The sequence below is a fragment of the Podarcis tiliguerta genome (genome assembly GCF_965153285.1).
Source record: "Podarcis tiliguerta genome assembly, chromosome: 4".
Lineage (NCBI taxonomy): Eukaryota > Metazoa > Chordata > Lepidosauria > Squamata > Lacertidae > Podarcis > Podarcis tiliguerta.
This window is the reverse complement of record NC_139537.1, coordinates 2,855,507-2,871,208: the sequence shown is the minus strand read 5'-3', so window position 1 is coordinate 2,871,208 and position 15,702 is coordinate 2,855,507. Positions and strand designations below refer to the sequence as shown.

Below are 15,702 nucleotides of genomic sequence, written 5' to 3'. Positions count from 1 at the left end.
CTTGAGAGTCCCATGGACTGCAAGAGGATCCAACCTCTCCATTCTGAAGGAAATCAGCCCTGAGTGCTCACTGGAAGGACAGATCCTGAAGCTGAGGCTCCAAGACTTTGGCCACCTCACGAGAAGAGAAGACTCCCTGGAAAAGACCCTGATGTTGGGAAAGATGGAGGGCACAAGGAGAAGGGGATGACAGAGGACGAGATGGTTGGACAGTGTTGTCGAAGAGACCAGCATGAGTTTGACCAAACTGTGGGAGGCAGTGGAAGACAGGAGTGCCTGGCATGCTCTGGTCCAGGGGGTCACGAAGAGTCGGACACGACTAAACAACAACAACAACATCTATCTATATCTATCTATCTATCTATCTAATCTATCTATCATCTATCTATCTATCTATCAATCATCTATTTATCATCTATCATCTATCTATCTATCTATCTATCTATCATCTATCTATCTATCATCTATCTATCTATCATCTATCTATCTATCTATCTATCTATCTATCTATCATCTATCTATCTATCTATCTATCTATCTATCATCTATCTATCTATCTATCTATCTATCTATCTATCATCTATCTATCTATCATCTATCTATCTATCTATCTATCTATCTATCTATCTATCTATCTATCATCTATCTATCTATCATCTATCTATCTATCTATCTATCTACAAAGTGAGTTCAGAGCTGAGAATTATTTTCTTTTCTGAATGCACTTTGTAGATGTTCCTTTGGAGCCCTCGCAGCCCGACAGTCTCTTACCTGATCACATTGTTGTCAAACTTGTTGTAGGAAGCCATAGAAAGGAGCCCCCCAAAGCCAATACCCAGAGAGTAGAAGATTTGGGAGGCAGCATCGTTCCAGACCTGGGGGGTGGGGTGGAAAGAGATCTTTTTTACCCAAGGTTCACTTCCCACCCCTTCTACGCAGTGATTTGTGCAACGCCGATTCCACAAGTTTCCACCCTCTTCATTTGCACACATTCAAAGCCACGTGGCGCTGCAGAGAAGAGCGCCCCTGAGCATACATTCTTGGGAGAAGAAACAAGGCTGCCGGAACTGAACTGGGGCAACTGATCTGTGATTCCTGTATTGCAGGGGGTTGGATTAGATGCCCCTTGGGGACCCCCCTCCAGCTGTTCTGCACTATAGATCCAGACAGCTGTGCCAGACGGGGCTGATGGCAGCTGTAATCCAAAACCTCTGGAGGGTGTCAGGTCGGCAAAGGCCAGATTAGAAACTCAAATTTTATAATTTATTTCATCACAGCCCCCTCTTCCTCCAAAGAGCTCCAGGTGGTGAATATGGTTCTCCCCATTTTATCATCACTGTTAGAATTCCTGCTCCATGATTGCAGTCATGGGATTGTTGTCTATCACATGACGGTGTATGTTTTGACCCCACAGAGTGGGAAGTGACGGAGACAGGATGTTTGTGTTCCTGTGTTCCGTGAAGGGGGACTATTGTCCTTTGTTCTTTTTCTCTTTGCTGTCTGATGCTAGAGAGAGAGGGAGCCATGTTGCAGTGCTCTGTCTGTGTTTAGATGTAAATAAAGTAGATTAGCCAAAATGCTGAGTTGCTGAGCCTGCATTCGCTCCATAAGACGCACACACATTTCCCCTTACTTTTTAGGAGGTAAAAAGTGAGTCTTATAGAGCAAAAAATATGGTAGTAATTAATTATTATTATTATTATTATTATTATTATTATTATTATTATTATTATTATCATTATTATTATTATTATTAATACACCGCCCATCTGGCTGGGTTTCCCCAGCCACTCTGGGCAGCTCCCAACAGAATAAAGCAATAAAACAGCAAACGTTAAAAATTTCCCTAAACAGGGTTGCCTTCAGATGTCTTCTAAAAATCAGATAGTTGTTTATTTCCTTAACATTTGGTGCGAGGATGTTCCACAGGGTCGGCACCACCACCAAGAAGGCCCTCTGCCTGGTTCCCTGTAACTTCACTTTTCAAAGGGAGGGAACCGCCAGAAGGCCCTCGGCGCTGGACCTCAGTGTCTGGGCAGAACGATGGGGGTGGAGACACTCCTTCAGATATACTGGACCGAGACCGTTTAGGGCTTTAAAGGTCAGCACCAACACTTTGAATTGTGCTTGGAAACATCCTGGGAGCCAATGTGGGTCTTTTGGGACCCCTGTTGTATGGTCTCGCAGGGAGGGAACCGTCAGAAGGGCCTTAGGAGCTGGATCTCAGTGTCGCGCCCCCCCCTCCCCAAGAGCTCCCCCCCTAGATGTACTTGAGCACTGCTCAGCCGGCTCCAGTCTGCGGAGAGGTAGAATCGCACGCCCTCGATGGATCCCTCCAGAGTGGCTCCTCGGATGATCAGCACTACGATGACCACGTAGGGGAAGGTCGCTGTGAAGTAGACCACCTGGGTGGGGAAACGAGGGACGGGCTCTGAGCGGGTGTGTGTGTGTGTGTGTGTATTAAAAGGTAAAGGGACCCCTGACCATTAGGTCCAGTCTTGACTGACTCTGGGGTTGCGGTGCTCATCTCGCTTTATTGGCTGAGGGAGCCGGCGTACAGCTTCCGGGTCATGTGGCCAGCATGACTAAGCCGCTTCTGGCGCACGGAAACGCCGTTTCCCTTCCCGCCAGAGCAGTACCTATTTATCTACTTGCACTTTGATGCGCTTTCTCCTGCTAGGTTGGCAGGAGCAGGGACCGAGCAACGGGAGCTCACCCTGTTGCAGGGATTCGAACCGCCAACCTTCTGATCGGCAAGTCCTTGGCTCTGTGGTTTAACCCACAGCGCCACCTGAGTCCCTTGTGTGTGTGTGTTAGGATACTGATATTCTGTTCCACCTTAAAACAGATGTGTGGATTGTTGTATGTCACATGTCTGTTTACACTCCAGCACAGCTTGCTGGGAACTTCCGTTTGTGTGTATAGCTATTGCTGCCTGCTCCTGGACGGGAAGGGGAGAAGACATGTTTTTTCCTTTGTCCTGATGTTTGCTGAATAAACTGCCTGTAAATATGCTCTCGCAGCCGTCTCCTGCCACTTCTGTCTGCGCAGTGTTATTCACTCTGCTGATTAGAGCTTGCTCCAGCTTCTGAAGCTGTGGGTCGTTGTTTCATGCTGAGTCAACGACTAGAGATCGCCCGGCTTACCGGCCGGTGGGTTGGAGCCAGCTGGGGGCTTGCAAATTGCCCCCGTTTCCTTGGATGCATCCGAACAGCCAGCCCCAGACCCCCCCCCCAGCAGGAGCTCAAGGGAGGAGAGAGCAGGAAAGGCAAGGGATCGACACCCCCCCCATTTGGGCACCCAGAGCCAGAGCCTTAGCGAGGGAGGGGGAAATGGACAGGTGATGACTGACAGCATTGGGGGGGGGCAGGAGATGGCAGGTGATGAGGGAAGGAATGTTGTTTAGCGGCAGACCACTGGCTTGGCATGCAGATGGTCCCGGGTTCAATCCCCCTACTGGCATCTCTAGGTAAGGCTGGAAGAGACTCCTGCCTGAAGGCCTGGGAAGCGGTTGCTGCCAGCCAGTGCAGACAACACTGGCCTAGGTAGGCCATTGGTTTGACTCAGTATCAGGAGATATGACTGGCAAGGGATTGGGGGTATAATATGCAGTTGTCAGCATGGGCGGAATTATGGAAAGAGGATTCCGAACGATGAGGACTAGAAACTTTGCTTTGTTTTCAGAAGGACGATGTCTCTCACAGACCTTCCCAGCCCCCCCAAGTCGCTCACCTTTCCTGAGCTGTGGATTCCCTTGAGCATGCACAGAAAGATGACCAGCCAGGCAAGCAGCAGACACAGGGCCAGCGGCCATCTCACGGGGCCAGGGTCGCCCAGGCCGGTGCTGTGGACCACGCCAAGGACCTGTTCGCTGGGAAGAACAAGCGGAAAGGCTGGAGACAGGAGGCGCACTCCCTCCCCAACCAGCCCCCTTTCTCCACGCCCAGCCCAAGACAAAACCCAAAAGACAAAGTCCAGCCCAGCCCCCCGTTTTCCCCCCAGTGGCCAACCTGCAGGCACGACAGTCAGGCGGTCAGCTCTGAGCTCCCTGCCCCTGGTAACCCCAAGGGGGCCTTCAGGGAACAACATTGGTAAATAAAAACAGCACTCACTTCCAGAAGGCTTCGCTGGCGCTGACTCGAGAGGCGTTGGCCCAGGATTCGTTCTGAAATGGTAGCGAAGCAGCTGAGCAAAGTGCATTTACATCATTCTCCACCTCCTCGTTCAATCCCCAACAACAACCCTTCGAGGTGGGCCAAGAGGCAGTGACCGTCCGGCCCCCCAGCAAAGGCAAGGCCCTGCCCTGCACTTTGCTGACCACCGAACCTGTTCCCCAAGAATTTCTGCTGCGGGAAGCGGCTCATTGGTGCGGCAGAATCCTTTGCTTCCTGGAAGGCAGAGGGCTGGGCTAGAAGACCTTTGGGTTCCCTTCTGATTCTATAAAGTTATGCTTCCAGGCAAAATGTTGCACAGGATATGATACAATACAATAATCTTTATTGTCCCATACAGAACAACGAAATTTGAAAAAATCTACATCAGACATTCAAAAACCCACAAGCCTGCTATCCCAGCTATCCCAGCCTGGTTAGCCCCTAAAAACTCTGATACCCTATAATTGAATACAATATACTCCCATAGAGACTACCTTACACTGCGTTTAAAACCAAAATCGCATTTGTTTAGAAACTGTTTCTCAGGCGGCTAGTCCTAGTCTTTATAACCCTGGACCTTCTTCCAGAAGGCAGAAGCTGAAAGAGATCATTTCCGGGGTGCGCACTATCCTGCGCTATCTCTGCAGCTTCCTTATGGCACCTGGAAGCGTAGATTTGATCCAAGGTGGGAAGAGGGGTGGGGAGACCCTCTCCCAGACACACACACACACACCCTGCTCCCCAAGCGCACCTGCAACTGGCAGAGGTGGGCGTTCTGTGGGGCATCGCAGGACCAGGGCAGGGGGCTCTGCAGAGACATGCCCAGGTAATAGAAGGTCCAAGCTATGATGATGTTGTAGTAGAGCGAGACCAGCGAGGACACCAGCAGCATTCCGATCCCGATCCCTGCAGAGGAAGAGGAGGGAAATCAATCGTAGAATCACAGAATGGAAGAGGACCACAAGGGTCATCTGATAATAATAATAATTTATTATTTAACGTCTTTCCTTCTGCAGTGTTGGACGGCAGGTTGAGAGGAGTTCCCTACCAGGACAGACTTTGCTCGTGTGCTCAAGACATCGATTCCATAAAACATATTTTGCTGCCCTGTGCGAAATATGAGCGAGCCGGGGCTGAACTGATATTACCCTTGCTGGTACCTTTCCCGGGAAAATCAGAGGCTCACTATGTCAGGTTCCTATTGGAAGACCGGACAAACGCTAGAACATTAGCAGTGGTGAAGTTTTTATTGGTGGTTGCAAGAGCCAATGATCCCTATCTTTAAGTCTGAACAAAATGCTTGTTTAACCTGGAGGTAGGCTGTCTGAAATTGCTCAATCTCTCAAGAGTCTCCTCCAGCACCATAATTCAAAAGCATCCGTTCTTTGGCGATCAGCCTTCTTTATGGTCCAGCTCTCACTTCCATACATCACTACTGGGAAAACCATAGCTTTAACTAGACGGACCTTTGTCGGCAAGGTGATGCCTCTGCTTTTGAAGATGCTGTCTAGGTTTGTCATTGCTTTTCTCCCAAGGAGCAGGCGTCTTTTAATTTTGTGGACAAAGACAAAAGAGGGGCCACAAAGGGTGAGAAGCCCACCAGGTATGCTCAGGAGTTTGCTAACACAGCTGTTGCAGATTTAGCTGTGGTTAGTGGCTGGACACAGGTCTTGAAACCCAGAGTCCTGAAAGGGGTACAGGATTTGTCCTCAAGCGATGGGAAACCACGCCCCCCCAAAAAAAACAACCCTTCAAGGCGGTTTGCAAGAGAGATAAAGGAATCAAATGATCACTATGGAAATACGAACAGCAATACTTTTCAAGCTGCACCTGGGAGCACCTACCTTTCAAGAGGGGGCAGCACTTCCAGACAGTGATGGGTCCTGCGGCGCCATATTGGCCCAGGCTCAGCTCCATCAAGAAGAGAGGCAGCCCAGTGAAGAGAAGCATTATGGCGTACGGGATCAGGAACACCCCTGTGGGACGCAAGGCAGGCCTTTAGTCAGGGATTGGGGGACCAAACCCCCCAAAATTGTGCATGGTTTAATTTGACTAAGCAGTACGACTGATTCCCCCTTGTTTTAAGCAGCTGTGCAGGATTGGTGCCGTGGACAAGCAGTTTTCAGATTGGAGAAAAGGCCAGGAAGAGGCAACATGATCGAAGTTTAAAAAATTGAGCATTACAAGGAGAGAGCGGACAGAGGGAAAGTTTCCTCCCTCTCCCATAATGCTCAAAGTTGTGGATGTCCAATAATAATAATAGTAATAATAATTTATTATTTGTGCCCTGCCCATCTGGCTGGGTTTCCCCAGCCACTCTGGGCGGCTTCCAACAAAGATTAAAAATACATTAAAATGTCATGCATTAAAAACTTCCCTGAACAGGGCTGCCTTCAGATGTCTTCTAAAAGTCAGGTAGTTGTTTATTTCCTTGACATCTGGTGGGAGGGCCGTTACATAGGGAGGATGCTACCACCGAGAAGGCCCTCTGCCTGGTTCCCTGTAGCTTTGCTTCTCGCAGGGAGGGAACCGCCAGAAGGCCCTCAGAGCTGGACCTCAGTGTCCGGGCAGAATGATGAGGGTGGAGACGCTCCTTCAGGGTTTCAGGGCTGAGGCTATTTAGGGCTTTCAAGGTCAGCACCAACACTTTGAACTGAGGTTGGAAGCATCCTGGGAGCCAATGTAGGTCTTTCAAGACCGGTGTTATATGGTCTCCACTCCCAGTCACCAGTCTAGCTGCCGCATTCTGGATTAGTTGCAGTTTCCAGGTCACCTTCAAAGGTAGCCCCACGTAGAGCACATTGCAGTAGTCCAAGCGGGAGATAACCACAGCATGTACCATTCTGGTGAGACAGTCTGCAGGCAGGGAGGGTCTCATCATGTGTACCAGGTGGAGTTGGTAGACAGCTGCCCTGGACACAGAATTGACCTGCACCTCCATGGACAGCTGTGAGTCCAAAATGACTCCCAGGCTGCGCACCTGGTCCTTCAAGGGTACAGTTACCCCATTCAGGACCAGGGAGTCCTCCACACCAGCCCGCCCCCTGTCCCCCCAAAACAGTACTTGTCAGGATTCAGTGAAGCTGAATGTGGGGAGATTCAGGACAGAGAAAAGGAAGGACTTCTTTGTGTAGTGCATAAACTGTGGAACTCTCTGCCACAGGAGGCAGCAATGGCCACCAACTTGGATGGCTTTGAAAGAGAATCAGGCAAATTCATGGAGGAGCAGTGGGCTAGCGATGGCTCCTAGTCACAATGGCTATGCTCTGCCTCAACATACGGAGGGCACCAGGTTGGCTAAGGCCAGCCCATTCCTCTTTGCAATGCATCAAGCTCAAAAGGCGTTTAGGCCCTCCAGCTGCATCTGCCAGAACATCCCTCGAGGGCGGAAACTGCGGAGATGTTGGTGACGAAATGCAGAAGGATTTCCCAAGATCTGAAGCCTGGGGCCTGGTTTGCTGCAAGTGCCGGGGGCCTGCACTTTCATTTTCTCCTTTATATTCTGGAGGTTTGTGGAACTGCCTGGTGGGATGCATAGAAAATACCCGCCACTCTCGGGACCTGCTCTCCGCTTTGCCTTCTGAAGTTTAAGACCGTTGGAGAAGGGATGTTTTGCAAGTCTTTCCCTGTGCGGTCCATCTCCCAGAAGAGGAGCAGCCTCGGTGTGCTGCTTGGGCAAGCTCAACTGCAGCTGCTTTTGGGTGGCAGCGCCGGAGGATACGATGGGGAAAGATGGGCACCAGCCTCTCCTTGGGGCGAGGCTGCAAAGTCCCGCGAAACCACAGGTGGGAAGATGCAGAGATGCAGAAACAGAAGCTGTGAATCCTCCTAAAAGCGCACAGATTCTGTGCCCTGGCTGTAAAATTGGATTACGTTTCCCCTGAAGGAGCAGGTTCATCACTTGGGTGTCCTCCTGCGTCCTTTGCTGTCGCTCGAGGCTCAGGTGGCCTCAGTGCCTCCCATCAGCTTCGGCTGGTGGCCCAGATACGCCCCTATCAGGACAGGGATAGCCTAACAACTGTTGCCTATGCTCTAACTTCAAGGTTAAATTACTGCAATGTGTTATACATAGAACTACCTCTGAAGACGATTTGGAAACTTCAGCTAGTGCAGAATTCAGCAGCCAGGTTGCTCACCAGAGCAATATGGTTTGAGCCTATTGCACCGATCCTGGTCTGACTGCACTGGCTACTGATTTGTTTCCGGGCCCAATTCAAAGTGCTGTTTTTGTCCTGTGAAGCCTTAAATGGCTCAGGACCGCAATACCTCAAGGGCTGCCTCTTCCCATATGAACCTACCCAGACCCTGAGATCATCTTCCGAGGCCCTCCTTCATGTGCCTCCTCCTCAAGAGGTCTGGAGGGTGGGAACACAAGAACAGGGCCTTTTCTGCAGTGGCTCCTCATCTGTGGAATGCTCTCCCCAGGGATGTTTGCCTGACACCTTCATTATACACCTTTAGGCGCCAGGCAAAAATGTTCCTTTTCAACTAGGCCTTTGGTTGACCTGACCAACATCCCATACCCTTTTAAAATGTGGGGTTTTTTTGAGGGGTGTATTATTGGGTTATTGCTTTTATTTTTATTTTGTATCCTGTGATCCTTTTATGTGAACCACCCTGAGACATTCGGGTATAGGGCGGTATATAAATTCTATAAATAAATACTGTATTTTTTCGCTCCATAAGACACACTTTTTTCTCCCTAAAAAGTAAGGGGAAATGTCTGTGCGTCTTATGGAGCGAATGTTTGGTCCTTGAAGCCAAATTGCCCAGGGGCAAAAAGCAGAGCCTGCTTTTTTTTTGAAAGAGGGAAGTGGGTGTTGAAGCAAAGTTGCTGATTGGCATGCGCTCGTGAGTGAGATAAGGGACGCTAGCAATAAAGGAGGCTGCCTGGGAATAGGGAGATAAAGACAGCCAACTTGCAAGGAAGAGGAGACAGGAAGACTAAAGCAATGAGGAGAGAAATTAGAAGAAAAGGAGGAGCAAAAAACTGCTCCAGCTAAGGAAAAGACACTAAGGCAAACAAGAGGGAAGGGAGTGTTGTAAGGAAATCGCTGATCGGCAAGCGATTAGGAGGGAGATAAGGGACGCTAGCGGAGGCTGCCTGGGAGGGAGGAGGTAAAAGCCCATGGATCCTCAGGATTTTTACATTGGGTCACCCCAAATTCACCATCAGATCACATAGCATGTCCATGGCTACAGCCTGCACCAAAAAAAGCACGCACCCACTGTTGCATGGGGCCACAATGGCGCAAAAACGTTGTTACAAAGCACGGATCCACAGGGATCCTCAGGATTTTTGCATTGGGCTGCCCCAAACTCACCGTCAAATCACATGTCTGTGGCCACAGAATGAACCACAAAAATCATACATTCAGAATATTTTTTCCCTTGTTTTCCTCCTCTAAAAACTAGGTGCGTCTTATGGAGCAAAAAATACGGTAAATAATAAATGACCAAGAGCAAGCCATGGAGCTCAGGCAAGGACCTAGCTCCCCAAGCCTCTGCCTCAGGCTCTCCAGCCGCCACCCTGGGGCCTAGAAGCATGAGGCGCCTCTTTGCCGAGAGCATGCGAGCCACTCACCGCCCCCGTTGCGATAGCAGAGATACGGGAACCTCCAGACGTTGCCCAGTCCCACGCAGTACCCGACGCAGGAGAGGAGGAACTCGTACTTCCCTCCCCACGTCCCCCGGGGCTGGCTGGGCTCAGGGGACGGGGTCACCGGCTGGATCTGGAAGGAGAGGTGGCTCTGGGCGGGACTGGCAGGAGACGGGGGGACCCCCTCCAGGGGCGCCCCGTTCATCAGGACGGCACCTCCCGGCGGCTGGAGGAGAAAGAAGGAGGGTCACCGGAAACCAAGGCAGGAAGGAGGGGCTGCAGAAAAAGGCTGCAGCGTTTCATTTCGGACTTTTTTTTAAAAAAGTATATATTTATTGATTTAAGATAAATATATTTATGGGAAAACAGACAAATAAACAAGCATACAATCAAATAAACAAATAATGGAGAAATCAAGCAAACAACCACAATATAAGAAACAACAAAATTAGTATAACTAACATCATTTCTAATCCCAATACTGAAATCAATTATAAAACTTATAAAGAAAGAAATTAAAAATGACTTCCAAGTGACCTCACTGTACTTTATGAATTACCTTATACCGCACAGTTGCATATTTCTTATATAGTCTCTTTTTAACTCCCTACTAACTCATATTTATGCAATACAAGGATCAGTCTAGTTCTGCCAAGATGTTTCCTTTTGTACCATAATTTTTTTAGTATTCTTTAAAGATTCTCCACTCCTTATGGACCATGGAGTCCATGGATTATGAAATAATATGCAGTTGAAAAAGTTGACAAGAAGAAAAGTTGTCAGGAGTTCAGCCTACACTCGAGTAGGACCCTGGCAGAGACACATGCCCAACTGGCACGTTCCCTCCCTCCTGGTCGATCGTTTGGGAGCTTCAAAAGCTTTCTTCTGCCCAAACATCGCAGTGACTGCTGCCAACAGACACCGGCAGACATAGGGATCCGCAGAGTCTTCGCAGCTTGCGTGACAGACCTCAGCAACTCAGCATTTTGGCTAATCTACTTTATTTACATCTAAACACAGACAGAGCACTGCAACATGGCTCCTTCTCTCTCTAGCATCAGACAGCAAAGAGAAAAAGAAAAAAGGACAATAGTCCCACTTCACAGAACACAGGAACACAAACATCCTGTCTCCGTCACTTCCCACTCTGTGGAGTCAAAACATACACCGTCATGTGATAGACAACAATCCCATGACTGCAATCACGGAGCAGGAATTCTAACACCATGGAGGGGAGGGTGCAGGGCCGTCTTTAGCATACACGCGGCCGGGGTGCAAAGATCCGCCCAGCGCCTTCAAATTTAGTTTATCCCCTGAATTAACTTTTATTATGCTTTTGTCAGACAAGACGCTTGCGCCTTATCTCTTGTTTACGAAAGAAGGGGGGGGGGAATGTGTTTCTCGCTTAGCATTCGTCGTAAAATGCAGAAAAAAAATGCAGCTCCCACCGGAATTCACAGTGTTTTGGATGCCTAACTCTGACCAGTCGAAAACATCTGGAGAGCAGCAGCTTGGTGAAGGAAGGCAGCAACCGCCCCTAGGAGCCCAGCAAATGTCTCTGGTCTGTTTCGCCAGCTTCCTGTTTTGCACCCGCTGCGATTCCCAGAAGTGTCGGGCGGGTCATGCTGAGGGCACCCTGTTGGCTCCTCGTGTGGTTGGATCGAGACCACAGGCCCACAGCAGTTCCCAGGAACAAGGTTTCATAACCTGGCGGGTTTTGAGAGCTGCTGGATTCCACAGGTGCAGCGAGAGAAGGGTGGCTTTGCACCCTCAGAGAAGAACTCTGAATCACCCCACCCTCCACCCATAATATAACGATATATTTTAGTGATGCAAGATGGGGGGGGGGGCGAATGTATGCATTTCCAAAACTGACATGCATTCACATTTTTAAAATTTGTGCCATCTGAAAAAAACAACTAAAATGACACCAATCCAGCCTGACTAAAACATATTTCGTTCATTTTTCTTGCCGTAGTACAGTGGCGCTCGGGTTGTGAACGTGATCCGTGCGGGATGCATGTTCGCAACCTGCAGCGGCGCATCTGCGCACGTGCGAGTTGCGATTCAGCACTTCTGCACATGTGCAAAGCGTGATTTAGCACTTCTGCACATGCACGACCGCTGAAACCTGGAAGTAACCCGTTCTGGTACTTCCAGGTTTCGGCGGTCCGCAACCCGAAAAAACGCAACCCGAAGTGTCTGTAAGCCAAAGTATGACTGTCTTTAACTTGCATTCTTATACTTAAACTAATCTAAAACTGTATAATTAAAAAGAACACCAAGTGTTCCGTAAGTAATTATTTTAAGAGAATTTAACAAAAACTCCCTTATATGTGGGAGTGCTCATCGCGAAGTATTGGAAGACACAAGAACTACCCACTCTGAAAGAATGGCAGATGAAGATGATGGACTATATGGAATTAGCAGAAATGACTGGCAGAATCCGAGACCAGGGAGAAGAGATGGTGAAAGAAGATTGGAAGAAATTTAAAGATTATTTACAGAAACACTGCAAAATTAATGAATGATAGAAGGATGTTGGATTGAGGTTAAGGGGTTTTTAGCAATAATGTTATGAAAGAATATGTAAAAATGGAATGTTAACAGATGGAAAGTTAAAGTTAAAATATATTAAGATCATAATTAAGATAAAGGTAAAGAGGGAAAGGATTTGCTGAACAAACAACCGAATTGGAATACAAAGAGGGGAGGTGTGGGGAAGTCCGAGAAACAAGCAAATGTAAGATATGTTCTGAAATATGGAATTGTGTTTTTAATTGTTTCTTATTCTTTCTATTTTTTGTATTTTTTCTTTTTTGTTTTTTCTGTTACCTTATATGTGGAATGGGGAAAAGACCAAGACTACGATCAGGTTTCCTTTCAATGTAATGATTTCAAAGGTTTCCAAAAGGTATCCAGATTATTGTTTTCCTGGGAAGATTTCCAAAAGCTAAATTTCCAAAAATTCCACACCTCAGTTGCTTTACCTCAGCGCCTTCTGTGACTTCATTTGGCCCCTCCTTTAAACGGAAGTTGGGCGGCCACCGCTCCGGGAACTTTATCTGCAATTCCTGCACTGCAGCAGCTAAGTAGGCGGAAGAGGCTGAGGCATCGCTGACGTTAAAATGCACGAGGGGGAACCCGGCAGGCCCTCGGCCTTTGTTGTTGCACAGGGCACTCCCCAGAAAAGCTTCACTCTTTCAAACTTTTGTATAATCCAGGCAAGAGAGACGGGTTCGAATTTCCACTCAGGCATGACATGCGGTGGGACCCTTCCGCCAGTCATCATCGCTTGGCCTCCATTAACTTGGCCTTCATTTCCTCAAGGAAGCAGATGACAAAAGCAGAGAATGGAGAATAGAGAATGATGGTGTGCCGCCTTGTGCTTCCCAGAGAACAAGATGGGATTGATGGGCGGAAATGACCGGCAGAATCCGAGACCAGGGAGAAGAGTTGGTGGAAGAAGATTGGAAGAAATTTAAAGACTATCTACAGAGATATTGCAAAATTAATGAATGTTAGAATGATGTTGGATTGAGGTTAAGGGGTTTTTAGTAATAATGTCATGAAGGAATATGCAAAAATGGATTGTTAACAGGTGAAAATTCAAAGTCATAATATATTAAGATCAAGATAAGGATAAAGGTAAAGAGGGAAAGGATTTGCTGAATAAATAAATTGAACTGGAATACAAAGAGGGGAGGTGTGGGGAGGTCCGGGAAACAAGCAAACGCAAGATATATTATGAAAGATTTAACTGTTTTTAATTGTTTTTAATTGTTTTTAATTTTTCTTTTTTCTTTTTGTAATGTTTTGGAAAATCTTAATAAAATATTATATTAAAAAAAAAAAAAAACAAGATGGGATTGAAATGCAGTTAAACCCACCAACAAATATTAGGCCGGAGTGAAGCCTCGGCACTGAGAGCGTGTGGCACAATGCAGAGACTGCCTCTGAACGCATGCAAAGTGCCTTTCCCTCTTCACAAATTAGTTGCACCGGGTGTGCACGCCCGAGACCCGGGCGCTGTCAGAGACAGGACATATGGCTGGTGTACAGAAGCAGGAGGAGGAGCGAGGGGTCTGTCCATGACCCCGTCACCTGGCTAAGCTCCAGTAAGTGGCTCAACAGGCTAGTCCTGTGCATTCGTAGATGCTCTGCTGTCAGAGCCAGCGATACCGGCAAGTATCTGAGAGTCCTAGGAGGGGCGGGGCAGCGCCGCTGCTGTGCTCCTGTCGGTCCTGCTCTCGGGCCTCGCTTGGGGACATCTGTTGGGTCACTGGAAGAACAGGATGGTGGACTCAGCTCTTCTTATCTCTTGCGTCACAGATTAAAGCTCAACCCTTGAATGGTTGTGGCAGCGCAGAAGAACTCGGCTGCCTGATCAAGCCAGTGGTCCATTTAGTCCGGCATCCTGTTCTCACAGGGGCCAAACCATGGGAAACCAGCAAGCAGGGAAGTAATAGTGCCACTGTATTCTGCTCTGGTCAGACCTCACCTGGAGTACTGTGTCCAGTTCTGGGCACCACAGTTCAAGAAGGACACTGACAAACTGGAACGTGTCCAGAGGAGGGCAACCAAAATGGTCAAAGGCCTGGAAACGATGCCTTATGAGGAACGGCTAAGGGAGCTGGGCATGTTTAGCCTGGAGAAGAGGAGGTTAAGGGGGGATATGATAGCCATGTTCAAATATATAAAAGGATGTCACCTAGAGGAAGGAGAAAGGTTGTTTTCTGCTGCTCCAGAGAAGCGGACACGGAGCAGTGGATCCAAACTACAAGAAAGAAGATTCCACCTAAATATTAGGAAGAACTTCCTGGCAGTAAGAGCTGTTCGACAGTGGAATTTGCTGCCAAGGAGTGTGGTGGAGTCTCCTTCTTTGGAGGTCTTTAAGCAGAGGCTTGACAACCATATGTCAGGAGTGCTCTGATGGTGGTTCCTGCTTGGCAGGGGGTTGGACTCGATGGCCCTTGTGGTCTCTTCCAACTCTATGATTCTATGATTCTAGGATTCGAACACAAGACCAATGCTCTCCGCTCCTGTGGTTTCCAACAACCGGCATTCAGAAGCAGACCTTTGGCCAAAGCACAGTCCGACTGCCTTTCTCCTTCTGTAATCCTCATAGAACTCTAGCTCAACGGTTCCCATTAATTTGTTTCTGAATCGGTTTTAGAATGAATTGATTTTTGAACAGATTATGCTAGTAGGATTGCAAGAAGTTTTGTAAGGTGAATTATTTGAAATACTGCAAGAAAGATAATGAGGAGAATTATTAGTTAAGGATAATAAAATATAGAAATTAAGAAATGCATGATAAGGGATAGAGAAAGTCATCAGAGGCGTTGATGGAAGTCTAAAAATTTTGTATAAGGTGAGAAGTTATGTTGAATGACTGTTGGAACTGATATGTTAAAAAGTTAATAAAAATGTATATTACAAAAAAAAAAATGAATTGATTTTAGAATGTATTTCAATTAATCGATTGTGATTTTATGTAAACTGTGTTACTTTTATTGTTAGCCTCTCTGAGCCCGGCTTCGGCTGCAGAGGGCGGGTTATAAATGAATTATTATTATTATTATGGCTGCCTCCAACTGCAGGCGCAGAATTGAACCATCCCTAGCTGCCTCCGCGCGTACTTCTGAATGTGTACCTAGGAAGAGCCTGGATCTAGGCTAAAGACCTGTCTAGAATCACAGAAGGGCAGAGTGGGAAGGGGTCCCGGGGTCATCTAGTCCAACCCGCTGCGATGGAGGAATCTAGTCTGGCATTCTATTCACCAAATGCCCCTAACTGAAGCCTGCAAGTGGGGTGGAGGTCCGTGGGGGTCTCTGCCACCTGGAACTTCCTAAATCCCTATGGATTCAGTCAGGCAGAGGAGCCTTTGAAGGGAAGATTGGTTTCGCAGCCTTGAAGATTCGCCAAACGCTCGCTCACTCTTTTTAC

General features: G+C 47.9%; 1 protein-coding gene across 1 annotated transcript in view; it reads right to left on the bottom strand.

The window, feature by feature from the left end:
• The window catches only part of LOC310675591 (sodium-dependent proline transporter-like), a 29,349-nt gene that overhangs the window by 10,250 nt on the left and 3,397 nt on the right, over positions 1 to 15,702 (bottom strand). The window contains exons 2-8 of the mRNA XM_083436501.1: positions 9,739 to 9,979; positions 5,999 to 6,130; positions 4,906 to 5,060; positions 4,113 to 4,165; positions 3,733 to 3,871; positions 2,271 to 2,405; positions 772 to 875 (exon numbers count right to left, since the gene is read on the bottom strand). Of these exons, the coding sequence (XP_083292627.1) occupies positions 772 to 875; positions 2,271 to 2,405; positions 3,733 to 3,871; positions 4,113 to 4,165; positions 4,906 to 5,060; positions 5,999 to 6,130; positions 9,739 to 9,979 (959 nt within the window). The remainder of the gene's footprint in view (positions 1 to 771; positions 876 to 2,270; positions 2,406 to 3,732; positions 3,872 to 4,112; positions 4,166 to 4,905; positions 5,061 to 5,998; positions 6,131 to 9,738; positions 9,980 to 15,702) is intronic.